Genomic DNA, 19,337 nt, shown 5'->3' on the forward strand with positions numbered 1-19,337 from the left:
GCATGATTAAGATAATGTAGTCAATTGAAAGGGAATTTTAAGCAATTGATCAATTAATTGATCTGTGAAGTAGGGTTGTTCGGTAGGTGAAAAAATATAAAACTTGAAGAAAACAGAAATGCTGTTGCGCCCAGATGGCTGAATTAAAAGTGCGTATCATGGTAAATCAGTAGTGAAACAGCGTTTTTACTTGGGTTGGTTGCCCAAAATATGGTCTCAAAACTACAAAATTAAATGAGATGATGTCCGTTTCTATTTGTATTGACAATCTCCTGTTCTGGCCCGAGAAAGCACAATTGGGTTTTAGTGAAGACCAAAAAATAAAAAAAAACCAAAATATCGTTTTCTTACTCAGAGTTTTAATGCATGATATTTGATGAAAAGTTTTAAAAAGACTTTGATGAATCTATACATGTTGCCTTAGAGGCGTACCCAGGATTATAAGCAGGGAGTTTTAAATGCAATGGTTTGGGATCTCCGAACTGGGGGGGGGGGGGGGGTTGAACGGGAAAGATCAGAATTTATTAAAAAGGCCATAAAATCCTGCAATCTGGTGCATTTTAAATTCCCCCGGAGACGATTTTTTTTCTTAAGCAAGGATTTTGTTTAATACGGAGGAGAAAAGGGGAAATTGTTCGACACTAACCCCCGCCTGCTTACGCCATTGTCCCTGTGCCATTATGAATAAATCGTCGGTTGAATACAAAAAGGGGGGGGGGGGTGGAATATTGTATTGCGTTAGTATATAATCAAACAAGCGAAACTGATGAAAGTTGATCGATTCCAGCCGCATCCAATGGAGAGAGGGAAGACTAAACAAGTAATTACTGCGGTAAAGGTTTCATTTCGAGGGGATTTGTTTTGCTTTTTTTTGAGGGGGGGGGGGGAACGACTGAATTTTTTGTTTCAAATTTGTTCCTTTTAAAGGGGGGGGGGCTTGCCCTCATTATGCCCACGTGGATTAATCGTTAAATTTAGGCACAGTCGGCACATAGGAGCATTTATACATGATTTGGGGGTCATAATCTTTCAATGGAATTCAGCTGAAAATAGCGGTAGTTTATTTATTATCTTATGCAAGAACAGCAAAACGGCAAGAAAAGCAAAGATGAAGGAACGAAAACCACACATGCAGACAAAACTAAATGTGGCTTTTGGTTTCCATTTCAGCGTTGTCTGAAGATCTCCTTTTAAATATTGCATGTAAACTATAGTTACTTAAGTCATTATGATCCAGTCTCCGACGAAGAATGGCCGGAACCGTCCCAGAAAGGGTTTGGAAATCAGCAGTACCGCTTCCCCATTTAACCGTCACGGTACCGCTGACTAACGGTATAGTTTTTTTTTAATGTGTAAAAGGATGCTTATTTTATAAGTTTCTTATTTAATTCTAGGACATTCTTACAGGAGAAAGCATCATTCCAATATTTTCGGCCTTAATTACTTCTCCCTTAAATTAACAGATGACAAACCTCCGCTTCCCAAATGCTAGATGAATCCCGGAAAGAATATATAGATTTCCCGGACAATCTTGGCAAAAATGTGCATTTTAATTGGTTTTATTTTCTTAATTTAATTGGTTTTATTTTCGCAATAACTATTGCATTTGATTTCATTTTGGATCATTAATGTGCATAATGTTTCATGATTACAAAAACGTGATAAGGCTCTCGGTTTGACGTATGTGGTGCCGATTATTACTGTAAAGTTTCAGGTTCGCATTGGTGCGGAACGCTTCGTGGAAGGCGGATGGACGCGGGGATTTATGAAGACTGTAATAAGACAAATGGAATACAAATATAACGTTCGCCAAATCCTTTTGATATTTTTTCAATCTCCCAGTCATACGTCTCTCCTCCTCAACAGCTAAATCCCAACCCCTGTTCTTTCTTAATAACTTCCACTTTATTCCAATTAATATTATTATTTTCGGGTTCTAACGCATGCGCGTATACGCGTTCACGCATACACGCACGCACACAGCTCTGCATGTGACATATATAGTTTCACATTGCACAAACGTGCAATCCAATTCTCATATAAAAATCATGATACAACTTCGATCGAGTCAAATATCAGTATTTAAGCAAAATCGATTATTAATGTGTTTGTTCTTATATACACAAAGGTCATGTGAAATGTAGGTAAATTAATAAAAAATATATAAATCTGCATGTATCTCCCTCTTGCAGCCATTATGTTCAGGGCTATGTGAACTGTGACACTTGGCAATATGATGCGATTGTGGCAAATGACGATTGTCTTCAGCTTAAGTTTTAAATATGATTTCTTACAATAGTTGGTATGTTTTTCAAAAGACTGCACCGCTTGGTTTAGTTCAAGCATCATGAGTATTCCAATTTAATCATTCAGTCGAACATTCCTGATAGGTTACTTTTGTTAACTCATAAATAATGCAAAGCTCGACCAAGCATACGTTACTGCGCGGGAAATCTGCTAAATACTTAGCGAAATAGATTGATCATAAACTAAAAGGAACACAGCATTGCAGATGTGCATTCCATTTCGAGCTAAAATGAAATGTCAATATACTAAATTCTGTGTACATTCGGGAAATCGTAAAATTATTTTTTTACGACTACATACACCTTCATAAAAATAGAAATATCATTTGCTAAAGAGGAACAGGGATTTCGAACGTACATTGTATTTCGCACGAAAACGAATGTTTCTGTTACTTTTACTTTAAGACCAATACGAAAAATAATATTAATAAATAAAATTCACACCCTGCAATACTCATAACTGTCAAAAGAATCACAATATCTGCGCTACTTTACAGTTTGGTCAACTATATCCGAATGTAGTATTTCACTAATATAAATATTTACTTATTTATAATAATAATAGCTTAGTATTAATACACACAGAAATAGAGATAATCCAACAAAAACACATCAAAACAGAAGCAGATCATATCCATACACTGAAAATGCCATACAACCACCTTTAGACCAACAACTACTCTTAGACCACATTTGAACGTACTCAACAGGTGAACAAGTGGAAGAAGGTGCATCCTGAAAACCACCTTTAGAGCAGTTTAAGAGGAGATGGTGGGATGGATGGGGTGGGGCAGATGGGTAGGATGATAGGGTGGGTATGAAGAGTAGGATGATGGGGTGGGGTAATGGGCAGGATGATGGGGTGGGTATGAAGAGTTGGATGATGGGGTGGGGTGGATGGGGTAATGGGCAGGATGATGGGGTGGGTTTGAAGGGTAGGATGATGGGGTGGGGTGGATGGGGTGGGGTAATGGGCAGGACAATGGGGTGGGTATGAGAGTAGGATGATAGAGTGGGGTGGAAAGGGGTGGGGTAATGGGCAGGATAATGGGTTGGGGAAGGAGGGTAGAATGATAGGGTGGGATGGATGGGTTGGGGAAATTGGCAGGATGATGGGGTGGGTTTGAAGGGTATGATGATGGGGTGGGTGGATGGGGTTGGGTAATGGGCAGGATAATGGGGTGGGTATGAAGAGTAAGATGAGGGGGGGGGGTAGATGAGTGGGGTAAATGGGTGGGTTTGGTGGGCAGGGTAGATGGGGTGGGGTAAATGGGCACGATGATTGGGGTGGGTTGATGATAGGATGATGAGGTGGCGTGGATGTGGTGGGGAGACGGGCAGGACGGCTGGGTGGAGATGATGCGGTGGGGATAGATGGGGTGGTGGGTTACCCTACCCCATCCATCTCACCACCTCATCCTACTCTTCTTTCCCACCCCATTATCCTCCCCATCTACTAAACCCCATCCATCCCACCAACTCCTACCCTTCTTTCCCACCCCATTATCCTACCCATCTACCTCACCCCATCCACCCCATCCCTCATCCTCACCATCTCAGCCCATCATCCCATCGCATCAACCCAACCCATTCCCCGTTCCTTCAAAGGGATGGTGCAGTACATGCATGAACTCTGTGTAAGCTTCCAAGAACAAGTGCCAGTGTGCTGTAAGATTGAAAATCCATCTACTGCGTGTACACGGCAGTTCCACATGCATAGCGCGTACACACAAAAAGGTTCTGTAATGCGTTAGTGCTGTATTTGTGAACCCCAATGATGCCGGTGACGTCACACAACATGGCGCCGTCCACATACAGAAAAAACATCGATGTTTCGTCCCAAATAATGTCAAAATTAGACACTTTAGAAATATGTTTTATTACCATAAATGACAGGCAATGACGCGATATGATGTTTTCTTTAGGAAATAAATGAGAAAGGGGTATAATTTATATGCTAAGGTGTGTTTTAGGGGAATATTCGCCACATTTCTGCAATGCGGGATGAATTTATTCGCGTATCGAAGACTTTTAAAAGCCTTCAATAAAAGCGAAACGTAGTTTGTCAGAAGAAATCTTTATGTTGATACCATTATTCAGTTATGAAAATAGCCAAATCATACTTTTTCTTGGTCGGGTCGACATTTTAAAATAAAATATAGACGTTGGAAGTCAGACTACAATTCCAAAGCTTCGCTGAGAATTCGGGCTGCTGCATCGCTGGTTTACGATCTAGTATCCCACTAATACATGCAAACTGGCGCGCGGGTACCAACTGGCCTAGCGCCGCGTGTGTTGTGTACACAAAAGCGCCGTACAACGTGTACACATGTACATTGTACATGTACATGTGTACGTACGTAAAACCATCGCATTCGGGACGATCGCAAGACATTAAAAACAAAATGCATAAAATGCGAAAAAGATTACATAGAAATAAAGAACCATCTATATATGTCTTTAAATGAAAACACTCACTGTGGACAAAAAAACACACAATCCGAAATTCACAAATGTTTAGTGTACAGTGAGTGAGTGTTGTACAGCATATTAAAGCAGCTAGCACAATCCAAAACCAAGCATGAATTTGCCATCAGTATAGCTAGACACTCTATCCTCTTAATTTTCTGGGGGAAGTTGCTGACAATTAATTGGATCTATAGCTTAAACAAAACAATAACAAATAGGTTTTTGTTTGGCAATAAACGCATTCTTTATTTCACAACCAATCCATATCATTTAAAAAAAAATTGTTTCATTTACAGAAGTGAAACTTCACAACAGCCATATTTTACAAGTAAATAAAGTGCACATGTAATGCAGGCATGAACTCAACTAGTGAAATCAGGTTTGGCAAGTTATAAAACTATGAAAAGTCTGAAAAATTAAGTAGGGTAGTTGCAGTTGATTCAAGAAAGGGATTCAAAAATTCAACTTTATGAAAGGGCAAATGGATTTAAGCATACCCTCACACCTGAAGACAGTAAAGGTTTTTTATATTTATTTATTATTAATATTTTGTTGGAGAAAGGAGCTTGCACTGCAGTTTAACTGCACTATTTCATAAGTGGTGGTGATGGCAATTTCAGGTTTCAAATTTTCGCTTAGTTAAAATTTCACATACGTACGTGTACACGTACCTGGATGACCTGCACCCGCAGATTTACAAAGCACTACATCGCTTCACAATTTGATGCAAACACAGTCCACTGTGAAGTTCTTTTCCAGTGTGAATGCATCATACATCGTAAATTTTGTTAAATATTTAAGAAAAGTTTTCACAAGTACAATCGACGACTCTTTGTTGACTTTTCGACGACTATTTACTGTTCTTTGAATAAATACATAACATGAAAATACATGAACATGTACATGTAGTCACCTTTTGTCCTTTGAATACACTACGACGTGTCGCACTTACAGCATATTTTGTGAAATGAATCACAGGATGCGTCATCCTAGGTGTGAAGGTCATTGTTCCCTTATACACCCCAGCCACACGATGGCGCCCTTTCCTCCAGTCCCATCACTTGAGGGCGCTGTTCGACTTACACAGGAACAGCAAGATCAAATACCATGCTGCTTGCATTCCCGACACCTTTGTTTTAGTTCAAGCATTTCTAGATTTTAAGACCTACAGCTGATAGTTTTTACAACCTTTGAGAAGTTAGACCCTCCTGAGATGTATTTTTAAACCTTTTAATTTGACTCCCAAGAACCACAGTAATGTAAGTGATTTTCTAGTGATTTTCTGAACCAAGAAATCTGACTTTCTTTTATTACATATACGTACATGTAATTTTGCCTTAATTCACTCAAGTATTTAGAACTTTTGACTACTCATGGATACTTCAAGTGATATTTTAGACACCTAGAGCCTTTGTTTGATTAATAAGTCATTAGATTTTCTTGTGCCTGAGATAATTTTCTTATATTTCTCTACCACATTGATAGGGTTTTTTGATGTTAAGCTATCGCTACATTTAACCTTAGAATGAGAAGTTGCTGAACGTTACTCTGTACATGTAGTGGGGATTACAGCCCGTATTCACTATTTGAGTGTTTTTTAGATTGTCTTTCCCAGTTTATCTCTGTTTACTTCATGTAGACCGAACTTTACAGTATTTTCCTCGAACCTGTTCATGTTTTGGACTCTTGCCAGATATTTAGTAGTTTTGTATCGTTTTTATCTTGTTAACAGTTCACCGCGCATTTAAGATCAAGTGGAATCTGAAGCCCTGACCTTCGGCCATTTTGCATTCTTAATCGTGGTTGACACTAGCTGGTGGAGTTTATGTTATCGCCTCCCCGGGGTTACACCTAATACCGAAACCAGTACAGTGAAATTACTGTGAAGAACAAGCTACAAATTACTCCTCAGTAATTCCCGTTCGTCACAAGGCACATTCTCAATCCCCATCATGGCAGATGCCCTCGAAACTGACCTCGTTTCCCCTGAACCTGAAACCCGACACCAGGACCCACTCATGGAGGACTTACATGTTCATGATCGACCCCAGAGGGAAAGACACCCTACAGCTAAAGCTCTGTACAATAACATCATCACAACCGAGAAAACCCTGCATCAGAACTGGAGAAAAACCTCACAAAATCTCAAAAGCCTCAGTGATGCCCCCGAAGAACAAGCCGTCATTCTTCACAACCTTTCCAGTGCACGGTCTGCACTGCAATCGTATACTGAGTTGTGGTCTAAGCTGGATCAACTGTATAGAGAGGATCAGACAGGTGAATTCATAGAGGACGCTCTCCGTATGAAAATGACTTTCCTCGAGAATGCCAGCTATGCAAACTGCATTATTTCCCAGGGAGCCAACAGATTGTACCAAATAGCCCTCGAGACTCAGTCTAGCTTTTCTAGACTTCCTAGTACTTCCGGACGATCACAGAAGTCAACATCTTCATCGGTCCAGAGTGCAAAGGCACATGCACTTGCAGTCGCTGCAGCGGCTGCCCAAAATGCCACTTTTGAAGAAGTGATTGCCAAACGCACAGCTGACATGAAAGTTCTGCATATGACCAGCGAAGCTGAAAAGAAGATTGATCAGGCGAGACGAGAAGTTGAACAACAAACAAAATTGGCATCAGCCGAAGCGGACCTGCAAATCCTCCGTGCACGTCAAGCTGCAGCCATAGAGAAGGCCAAATCTGACGCTTTCCAGCAAGCTGATCAAGAAGACACAACAGGCGAGTCCATAACGTCCCCACATCAGTCCTCCAACGACCACGCCTTGCGGTTTCTGAATCAAACTGACAAAGTAGTTGATGCAACTCTGACTTCCCAGCTTCAAGCCTCAACCCCGTCCTTTCGGCCATCGGCTGAACAGACAGTTACCCTGTCGTCGACACCCGGTGACGTTTCGCCGACTACACCAATGCCCCCCCCCCCTGCCTGAAACGCCAATCGATGGAGAACAACCTCTCCTTAATCTGACTCGAGAGATATCGGACACTCTTGCTCGTCAACGGCAGCCTACCCATGAGCCTGATGTATATGATGGAGATCCCATTATGTTTCAACCATGGCGCTGCGCCTTCGAGACCATGGTTAACCACGCCCACACACCGGCTACGCAGAAACTTACCTTTCTCGCCAAGTACACCAAAGGGGAGGTGAGGAAACTGGTAGATAGATTCCGACATCGCTACGTTTCTAGCCCTGAGACAGCCTATCAAGAAGCGTTGAAAGAGCTGAAGGAGCGGTTTGGCAACAAGACAAATATCACCACTGCAATCATCCGAAAGCTCATCGATTTCCCCAGATTCAAAGCTGAGGAGAACCGCAAGCTCCAAGAACTGGCCGATCTATGTGTAGACGCTGCTGCCCAAATGAATGACCTGCCTGACCTGAACATTCTCAACTATGCGCACAATCTGCATCCCATACTCGAGAAGTTGCCCACATACATCCACAACGCTTGGCGTAAGCGTGCTTCAGAACACAAAACGGCAAAAGGCAACTACCCTCCATTCACCATGTTGGCTGAGTTCTTGAAGCAAAAAGCGAGGCTACACAACGACCCAGAGCTGTACCCCTCAAGCAAGATTCTCCATCCAACGCCTGAGAAACTGAGAACAGACAGGAGCCGCGGATCCTCTCTTTGTGTCCTGGCGACGTCCACTCCCACAAAATCTACATCTGCCCCCCTGGTGATGTCCACACCCACAAAATCTGCACCTGCGTCAACAGTTCAAGCCAAAGAGAAGTGCCAGTTTCACGACATACAAGGCCACCGTCTGTCCGAGTGTATTGCCTTTGGCAGAAAACCTATTCAAGAGAGACGACAGTTCTGCATGGACAGAGGTCTGTGCTTCAAGTGCGGTTCCAACCACCGAATGAAGGAGTGTGAATCAAAAGTGCAGTGCAGAAAATGCAAAAGCACCGAGCATGCCTCCTTCATGCATATCAACCAGAAGCAGAACGAGGGGGAGGTACAGAGCGAGAAGCAACCAGCAAAGAGCCACAAGGATGTAGTTGCTAACACGAAGTGCGCCCGGTTCTTGACCTGTTCCTCGGCAAGATCTTGCTCCAAGATTGTTCTCTGCAAGATCTACCACAAGGATCATCCCACAAACTCCATCCTTGGCTATGCAGTGCTAGATGATCAGTCCAGTGCCTGTTTGGGAGGCCCAGAAGTATTCGAAGCACTCAACCTTGCAGGCCCCGCTTTTCCGTACGAGATTTCTACCTGCGGAGGGAACAAAATCACATCGGAAGGAAGACGAGCGTGTGGCCTGATTGTTGAATCACAAGACGGGAAAACTGAACAGCTACCTACCGTTATCGAGAATGCCTACATTCCTGGTGACAGGAGCGAGATTCCAAACCCTGACCTCTGTGAAAACTTTCCCCACCTCAGGCCAATTGCTGCAAAGATACCAGAGGTGCGAGACGACATCAACATCATCCTTCTCGTTGAAAGAAATTGCCCTGAGCCTCTGAAAGTTCGACAATCGCGTAATGGTCCTAGAGGAACACCATGGGCGCAACGTACTGACCTAGGTTGGACTGTCTCTGGACAAGTTTGCATGAGTGGTGCCAAAGGGAAAGTACACGCCTCCGTCAAACGCACGATCCTTCAACCACAACCTGATGGATCAGATGTCTGTGAAAATCACCTCTATGTGAAAGATATGCTCTCATCAGCCCGCAAGAACACAACAACGGACATATACGTGGAAACTCCAGAGGACAACTTGAAGGCCCTGTCGATCGAAGATCAGCACTTTCTCGACATCCTGACAGAAGGTGCCCACACCAACTCAGATGGAAACCTGGAGTTCCCTCTACCCTTCAAGCAACATCAGCCAAACCTGCCCAACAACCGTCCTCAGGCCCAAAGCAGACTAGACAACCTCTTGAAGAATCTACGTCGTAAGCCAAAGATGATGTCAGACTACATTGCCTTTTTTGACAAGATCCTAACCAGAAACCACGCCAGCCGAGTACCTGAGAATGAGCTGTGCCCTCCTCCTCGGACGGTGTGGTACCTTCCACACTTTGCCGTACATCATCCCAAAAAGCCGGAAATCAGTGCGGAGTTCAAAGGCATCTCCCTCAACAAAGCACTCCTCCAAGGGCCGGACATGATGAACAGTCTGTTGGGGATTCTCCTTCGATTTAGGCTAGCCGAAGTTGCTGTGATGGGGGATGTGGAACACATGTTCCATAATTTCTACGTCAACACAGAGCATCGTGATTATCTGCGCTTCTTGTGGTTCGACGACAATGACCCTACTAAACCAACAGTAGAATACAGGATGAACGTCCACCTCTTTGGCAGCATCTCATCCCCTGCTGTAGCAACATTCGGTCTTAGAATGGTTGCCGACGAGTGCGAATCTACTCATGGGGCTGACGTGAAGCACTTTATCCACAATGACTTCTACGTCGATGATGGGCTTACATCACAACGAGACGCACAGACTGCCACAAACCTGGTCCAACGTTGTAGAGATGCCCTGGCCACCAAGAACTTGCACTTCCATAAAATTGCCTCCAACAGCAAGGAAGTCATGAACGCTCTTCCCAAGGAAGAGAGATCCAAGAGATTCCAAGTTGACCTGCAAGACAAACCCTTCTCACGGCGGGGAGTCCTTTCGGTGGCAAGCTCCATCTATGATCCGCTGGGTCTAGCAGCACCAGTCACCATTGAAGGGAAATTCATCCTACGAGAGCTTATGGCGGCCTCAAAAAAGGAGCAAAACTCGCCTCAGGATCTTTGGGACCGTCCACTGCCTCAGAGCTGTCTCCCAAGATGGACCCGCTGGCGCAATTCTCTACTCAACCTTCAAGACATCCATGTTCCCCGCTGTTATCATCCTACAGACTTCGGCCATGTCAACAGACGAGAAATTCATGTCTTCTCTGATGCTAGTGATCTAGCAATAGCAGCGGTCGCCTACTTGAGACTTGTCAACGAAAACAACCAGTCACATGTGTCCTTCCTTCTGGCTAAGGCGAAAGTCACACCTCCCCATGCGGTATCCATACCACGACTGGAGCTGTGCGGGGCAGCGCTGGCAACTACACTGGTGCAGACTGTTGAGCCAGAGATCAGAGCACGAGCAGCTATCGACAGTACCACCTACTACACCGATAGTAAGGTAGTCCTTGGCTACATTTCCAACCAATCTAGACGTGTCCATGTGTATGTGGCAAATAGAGTGCACACAATACACAATGTGTCAACACCCAACCAGTGGCACCACGTGCCAACAGACGAGAATCCTGCGGACCTGGCATCTCGCTCAGTCCCTGCTAACCAACTTAGCACCTCGACTTGGTTTAGAGGACCAGACTTCCTCTGGCAGCAAGACCCCTCTCCAACGCAGACCGAAGCATCTGCCAGTCATGAAATTCCACTTGCCGATGACGACCCCGAAGTGCGGAGAGAAACGCGCGTCAACCACACGAACGTCAGTGACCAACCCAAGAGTCCAGTCACCATGGCCCAGGGATCGCAATTGGGATGTAATAGGTTCTCATGCTTTTCTACCTGGGCATCTCTCAGACGTGCAGTCACAACCCTCATTGTTGCAGTGAAAACCTTCAAGTCGAAACGGGAAGGGATCAGTGACGACAACCAGCAAGCTGACAAACCCCACAGACGAGCATCTGTTGAAGAGTTGCAGAAAGCAGATCGTGTGATCTTCCATGCAGTACAGAAAGAGTACTTTGGAGAGGAACTAGCCAGCCTCATCACCAACAGTGATCTGGAGCAAGCTTCGACAAATACCATAAAGCAGAAAAGCCCCATGTACCAGCTAAGCCCCTTCATTGACAACGATGGACTCATCAGAGTCGGAGGAAGACTGCGAAGAGCCGACCTCGATCTGGGGGGACGTCATCAGGTTATCCTTCCCAAGAACAGCCATGTTTCCAAACTCATTGTGAAACACTTTCATCAAGAGGTCAAACACCAAGGAAGGCATTTCACCTTCGCAGCTATTCGAGCTGGAGGCTTCTGGGTCATCGGCGCTCATGATCTTGTCAGAAGTGTCATCAACCAGTGCACCATCTGTGCGAAGCTAAGAGGCAAGTTTTTCACTCAAGTCATGGCCGACCTACCTCAAGACCGGCTCCAGCCAACGCCCCCTTTTACCAATGTTGGAACAGATGTATTCGGACCCTGGACCATTGTGACGAGGAAAACAAGAGGCGGCTCAGCAGATTCCAAACGATGGGCTGTAATCTTTACGTGCCTCTCCACTAGAGCTGTCCACGTTGAGGTCATTGACTCCATGGACACCTCAGCCTTCATCTGTGCACTTCGAAGATTTGTTGCAGTTCGTGGACCGGTCGCCAAAATCAGATGCGATAGAGGAACAAACTTCGTAGGCGCCAAGGGCGAGCTGAACCACGAACAAGTTGGGAGGTACTTGACTACCAGGAGTTGCGAGTGGGTGTTCAACCCCCCACACGCCTCGCACTTTGGAGGAGTTTGGGAGCGGCCAATAGGAATCATCCGACGTGTCCTGGAATCAATGTTTGCCCAACTAGGTAAGCATCAGCTAACCCATGACGTACTGGTGACTTTTGTGGCGGAAGCATGTGCTATCGTCAACTCGAGACCTATCACTACAGTCTCCTCAGATGCCAACGACCCCCGACCACTCACTCCTGCCACGCTCCTCACCCTGAAGACTCAGACACTTCAGGCACCTCCAGGTGACTTCGTCAAAGAAGATCTCTATGGCAGACAACATTGGCGTCGTGCCCAGTATCTTGCAGAACAATTTTGGCTTCGATGGCAGAAGGAGTACCTCCAGAGTTTGCAGCCCAGGACAAAGTGGAACAGTACGCAGCCCAATATCCGCGAAGGAGACGTAGTTCTGGTCCGAGATAAGGAGCTCAGGAGGAACAACTGGCCCCTTGCCAGAGTCACGAAGACGTACCCCAGTGATGACGGCAGAGTTCGCAAGGTCGACATCATTGTCTGCTCTGACGGGACGCGCAGAACCTACTTCAGACCTATCTCGGAGCTTGTGCTCCTTGAGAAGGGTCACGACTCAACACAGTGCTCTACAACCGAGTGAGACAGACTGTACACGAACAATTATCCTTGATTACATATTCAGTAAAAGTTTCTCTAGGTTCAATTTTAGACGGGGAGTGTGAAGGTCATTGTTCCCTTATACACCCCAGCCACACGATGGCGCCCTTTCCTCCAGTCCCATCACTTGAGGGCGCTGTTCGACTTACACAGGAACAGCCAGATCAAATACCATACTGCTTGCATTCCCGACACCTTTGTTTTAGTTCAAGCATTTCTAGATTTTAAGACCTACAGCTGATAGTTTTTACAACCTTTGAGAAGTTAGACCCTCCTGAGATGTATTTTTAAGCCTTTTAATTTGACTCCCAAGAACCACAGTAATGTAAGTGATTTTCTAGTGATTTTCTGAACCAATAAATCTGACTTTCTTTTATTACATATACGTACATGTAATTTTGCCTTAATTCACTCAAGTATTTAGAACTTTTGACTACTCATCGATACTTCAAGTGATATTTTAGACACCTAGAGCCTTTGTTTGATTAATAAGTCATTAGATTTTCTTGTGCCTGAGATAATTTTCTTATATTTCTCTTCCACATTGATAGGGTTTTTTGATGTTAAGCTATCGCTACATTTAACCTAAGAATGAGAAGTTGCTGAACGTTACTCTGTACATGTAGTGGGGATTACAGCCCGTATTCACTATTTGAGTGTTTTTCAGATTGTCTTTCCCAGTTTATCTCTGTTTACTTCATGTAGACCGAACTTTACAGTATTTTCCTCGAACCTGTTCATGTTTTGGACTTTTGCCAGATATTTAGTAGTTTTGTATCGTTTTTATCTTGTTAACAGTTCACCGCGCATTAAAGATCAAGTGGAATCTGAAGCCCTGACCTTCGGCCATTTTGCATTCTTAATCGTGGTTGACACTAGCTGGTGGAGTTTATGTTATCGCCTCCCCGGGGATACACCTAATACCGAAACCAGTACACTAAGGATACAACGATGCATCGTAGGTTACAATAAGTTTCATGAAATCAGGTACAGATTGTCATCGTCACTACGAACGACACTCTCGCACCCATGTGTGCGCTGTACGCGCGCGTGTTTACAGAACCGGGATATTTTGGGTTTTACGAACTGATATCTGCCACAGTGCGGCACTTTTAGAGCGCACCCCGTACATTTTTTTTTCAAGAACTGACACCCAAGCATGATGCGGCAATATCCGTGTACTTGTGCGATTATACATGTACAAATTTTTCATTAAAAAGCGATTTAATTGGTAAAATTAAGATCAGTGTCAGTTCGTGAAACCGAAAATGCATGAGTGCGCTCTAAAAGTGTTGCACTGTGGGGGATGTCAGTTTGTGAAACCCAAAATATCCCGAATCTGTAAATACTCATGTGTGCGCAAGTGTCAGTTTGTGGTGACATTGACAAGATATATACCATCTGAAATGGCAATAAGGACAAAACAGAAACTGTCCTGATCAAAGATTACCTCCAGTTATCTTCTAAATTCCCAAACTATCTCAATTCTCTCAACCGCCCCCCCCCCCGGCAGTAAGATATTTATTATGAAATGTTTACGTCAACTGTTATTCAAGCATCTGGGACAGGGAGGCAGCGAACAGACTAGACCTACCACTCCCAATTCAGATCACACTAAAAATATTTGTACATGTACTCCACACCATGGACTATTTAGAAAGGTTCAGAGTGGGAGTTGGGCTGTTTGAATGAACATGGCCATGTCATGGCAAGGTCAGGAACTGATACGGAGTTCAATCGCAATGGGTGGGTAGTACAGATCAGATGCGGAGGAATCCAAAGCTCGTCCATTATACCCGGCCATGCATGTCGTTGACATCTTCAATCCAGAAATAGGAAGAAACTCTTCAAAACCTGAAAGCACAACAAGAATATAACAAATGGAACAAAGTCAAAGGGATACTTTGAGATGCATGGTGGCAGCAAATACACCAGTCCTTTTCTGGTGTTGACGTCAATTTGAACGTGTGCACATTAGATTAAATGTGACGTAAAAAAAAAATGAACAGAACAGGTAAAAGGAAGCGTCTCAAAAGTCTCTTATGAAAATTATTGCCAGGTTATTTTCAAGATTGTTGTCTGTGCCTTTGCTGGGATTTTTCTTGCATTGTATTGAGTGTTAAAAACTATAGAAGATAAGAAAGTTTCATATTTTATCTTTTTCTATAGCCACAGACATACATGTACAATGTACATGTAAACATGTACTTGTACATGATGTATGTACATGCATGTACATATCAAGATGCTCACCGATGAAAATTGTCAAATTTTCTGAAGGTATCCTTCGTCAGGGCAGGGTACGTCATCTGCGTGTCATGGTGGAATGCCGTACACTCCGCATAGGAAAAACTGTAGGCAAACCTCCTCCACAGCGTCCGAGAGATAACCAATAGGTCTAGATGGCAAATTAAAGTACACATTCAAGTTCATGTACAGTTACGTGACGTTTGTGTTTGTACACAACAAGAACAGGAGCATGCATTACATGGGTTTCGAGTAAACTCCGTACCCAACAACCACAAGACTGTTACCGACTCGGTCCCTAACAGACGGGTCTGACCGTCTGAGACAGCATGGCCAACTCAGTTCCACTTCCAGGTCAACTTGGTCCCAGGTACAAATGTATAAAAGTCGGTCAAATGTCAACTAAGGGGGTAAGTCTCAAGTCATTTTAGTCCCAGGTCAAATTTGAAATTAATGGAAAAAATACTCTACAAAAAAAAGTACAATTATATGACTGAGTGAGGGCAAAAAAGAAATAGCCTAATGTATTGTAGCGAAATTATGGTCCGAAGTTAGGACGCCCTCTTTAAGTTAGTTTATTCATGAATGCCGTGACGTATGCATACCGCGCGGCTATATAAGCAGTGCGTGGTGGCGGGAAGGTCACTCTGTGGCGGGAAACAGTTCGAGATAGTCAAAGTCCTGTGAGTAGTCCTGTACCGTCCGTCATTGTTCCGTCCGTCGTAGTTACTGCAGAGTCCGCACAGAGTCACGTCCGTTGAAGTCCCGTTAGAGTCACGTCCAGTTTACTGTTAGCCTTGTGAGTAGTTCAGTGTAGTCCAGTGCACCCTTTTCTTGGAGTAAATAGACCAAGTCACCGCAGATATTTAAGCTCTCCCAATTGACCAGGAATTGTGTCTACTCAGTGTGTTACCCTGTTTAGGTGATTATAGGCGCCACTAAAGTAATCCTACCAAGGTGATCTTTGTTTTAATAAATCATTATTCCAATTACACATCGAGTTTGAGTGCTGTTTTGTAGAAACATCAGCCCCCAGTCCCATCCCATTCCCCTGTGTCCGCCCAAGTACAACCCCGGTGTGTGGAAGGAAGCAGCTGCGAGCGCCTGGCGGTAGACTGCCCCAAAACGGACCTGTTCCCCTGGCCTTCCCTACAACCGCTCGTCGGGTCGGCAGAGGGCAATCCCAGGCTACGTCGACACAGGCCGCCACAGTATTGACGGCCCTGGCAATGTAACCTACATGTAGGGCCTACATGTCAAATCCTTTGTTTACGCATTTAGAACATACATGTACAGTACACAGTTTCCTTGAGAAGTTTTCAAGAACAATGTCAGGCTCCTACCTGTAGGCTGCGGTGGGTGTAATGCAAAGAATGACCTCCATTCCTCCATCATCATTCATGTTCCTGCATGATGCATGCCATTGCCAGCAAATCCTGACCACGCTGACTAAAATTTACATGAAATGTAAAAATCATAATGAAATTGGAGGATTCAGGACTGTTACTGTTAGGATTAAGGAATGCATTGTGATTATTTATTACGAATACGATTTTCTGGGTAATTGCAACTAGCAAGGCACACTGGGCAGAAATATTTCTTAGATGAAAGTCTTCTACATACACGAGTCGTTGCGTCGTCCAAAAGTGCGTGCTGTGGGATAGCTCAAGGCGCCTACGCTACGACTGTTTCATGTACGACATTACTGTAATAACTTCCTGTCATGGCGCGGCGTACGTACACAAAATCCTTGTGTCGCAGACTAAAAACAAGGAGAAACTACAAAAACTACATCTTCTGAGCAGAGTAAATACATAATCTGTAGGCTTACCTCTGAGATTTCGGTCTGAATCTCCGAAATCATGCCAAAACATGGCCACGAAGGTCCCCACTCGTCACGCCATGACACTGCATGTACACTTCGTACGTTGCGACTTGACGAATTCCTGTTTTATTCACCCTCAATATTGGCTAAAATCTCACGGAAGCATGTCGACCCAAACCTTTCGTCCATATCAACGTGAACCTAGATAACTCATTTATTGATAGATTGACCAAGTATGCGTCACAGAACTGCATTTTACTTTATAAATGATGTTTTCTCGAAGTGGACATGACGGCACGAAAACGCTAAATCGTACCAGGTCACAAGTCACACGCTGCATAAAAAAAACACACATTATCATAATTTGTGCACGCTAGATGGCAACTGTCGACCGTACATAGCTTCATTGATGGTTTGTAAAGCCTTATTTGGTAATCTGTTGCATATTCATTTTAATAAACCAATCAATGTTTATATCTTTTGCAGGGTATTTAAATCCACCAACGAAACAAAGGGATCGCTGCGCGTAAGGTTTATTTACATCGCGCTAGGTTGTCACTTGGTATTACCACTAACTCCATCTCGCCAACAGAGGGCGTACTTTTTTTATGCGCGAAACTGCCGTGTGTAAGTGTTGTATGTACTTGAAAGTTCACAGCAAGCTCGCACATTTCTTTGTAACTTTCACATGCAAGTAGCTTTGCAGTCTGACATATATGTGGATCGTGAATTACTAGTTATTGCATCCTATTAAAATTTACAGCTAATGTAACAATATAAAAAGCAATCTTGCTCCTGGCTATGTAGTTTAATTCAGCAGTATCTTCCAGGCCTCTCCTCGCTCTACTTGCAAGTACTCCATTGCTATTTGTAGGTAGGCTTCCTGGAGCAGTACTTTGCTGATGTACTCGATGTTCTTAATACGAGAAAATTAGAGGGAGAATGGGAGAGAAAATTACATTTACTTCATAATCTTTACTAATATTTGTTGTTGAAGATACATACATGTAACCAGACTACGAGAACATGATTGGTTTTCTTGGTTTTTCCAGCATCATAATGGCACAAATGTTAAGCCACTTTTTTGCCGGCCTTACCCTTACAGAAATCTCCCATGCAATTCCCATGGGAAATTTTCCCATGGGACCCCATGGGAAATGCATGATGAATTGGACACCATGTAGCATGGGATTTTTCCCATGGGAGTTTTCCCATTGGCTTTTTCCCATGGGACATTTTGTATGGGTTTTCTCCCATATATGGTTTCCTTTCATTTCTTAAAAAGATTTATTGCTCCATGGTATTTTTCAATAACAACTTCCTTAATACATTTTAACCCTGTGTGTTAAGTGCTATTCACCGAATAGGTAAAGCATATCACGGAACTCCGATAGGGGTTGGTCCACGTAATAGGAGTGGCTTATGCACTCTGTGATAAAGGCTACATTATTGCTCCCATACCACTTGTCAAGTTGTACCATATTATCACAGTGTTCCCAATTTATTTTCTCATAAATGTTTCCAACCATAATAACATGTGAATCAATATTATTCAAAGTTTAAATGCCACATTTTCCACATAAAAAAAATACTGTATGCATCATTTAACTTCACTTATCAACAGAAAAATTCAAAAATGTGAAATTACAACACTCGTTATTGTAAGCGATTCTCACAAAAATGTCCCATGGTGGTCCCATGGTGTCCCATGGTGTTCCCATGGTGTTCCCATGGTGTCCCATGGTGTTTATCCCATTGTGTTCAATTGGTGAACATCCACAAGAGTTTCCCATGGTCAGCATAACAAATAGAATTCTTGATAACCTCTATGGCCACAAGGGAAATATTTGTAATTGAATTCAAATTTACAGCTAGGCGAATAGGTATTTAAATCAAAGAAAGGTTTGCCTATAACTTGGGAGTGCAATTGGGTCTATGATGGTTTTCCATGGCACATGCATGTTATCCAGTATAACCCGGCAGTGTCCCCGTGCTGCCTTTTAAATCTCCATGGTGTTCCCATTGTGTCCATAATTTATATCACCCACATTATGGTGTTCCCATGGCGTCCGAATCCTCATGGTGTACCCATGTGTCTAAAATCCCCATGATGTTCCCATGGTGTCCAGTAAATCCCCGTGGTGTTCCAATGGTGACATACAATCCCAATGATGTTCCCATGGTGTCCATAAAATCCCCATGGTGTTCCCATGGTGTCCATAAAATCGCCATGGTGTTCCCATGGTGTCCATAAATTCCCATGGTGTTCCCATGATGTCCATAAAATCCCCATGGTGTTCCCATGGTGTCCATAAAATCCCCATGGTGTTCCCATGGAGCTCATAAAATCCCCATGGTGTTCCCATGGTGTTCCCATGGAGCTCG

At 43.7% G+C, this 19,337-nt stretch overlaps 1 protein-coding gene across 1 annotated transcript; it reads left to right on the top strand.

The window, feature by feature from the left end:
• The first annotated feature begins 7,868 nt into the window (after positions 1–7,868).
• Positions 7,869–12,863, top strand: LOC119733681. Its single transcript, XM_038207072.1, has one exon. It carries the CDS (start codon positions 7,869–7,871, stop codon positions 12,861–12,863), a length of 4,995 nt encoding a protein of 1,664 aa, XP_038063000.1.
• Positions 12,864–19,337: the final 6,474 nt, after the last annotated feature.

Source organism: Patiria miniata, unplaced genomic scaffold, assembly GCF_015706575.1.
Source record: "Patiria miniata isolate m_02_andy unplaced genomic scaffold, ASM1570657v1 HiC_scaffold_26, whole genome shotgun sequence".
NCBI classification, from domain to species: Eukaryota; Metazoa; Echinodermata; class Asteroidea; order Valvatida; family Asterinidae; genus Patiria; species Patiria miniata.

Excerpts from the sequence above, each read along its gene's own strand:
- LOC119733681 (XM_038207072.1), top strand. The coding sequence starts at position 7,869 with ATGGTTAACCACGCCCACACACCGGCTACGCAGAAACTTACCTTTCTC.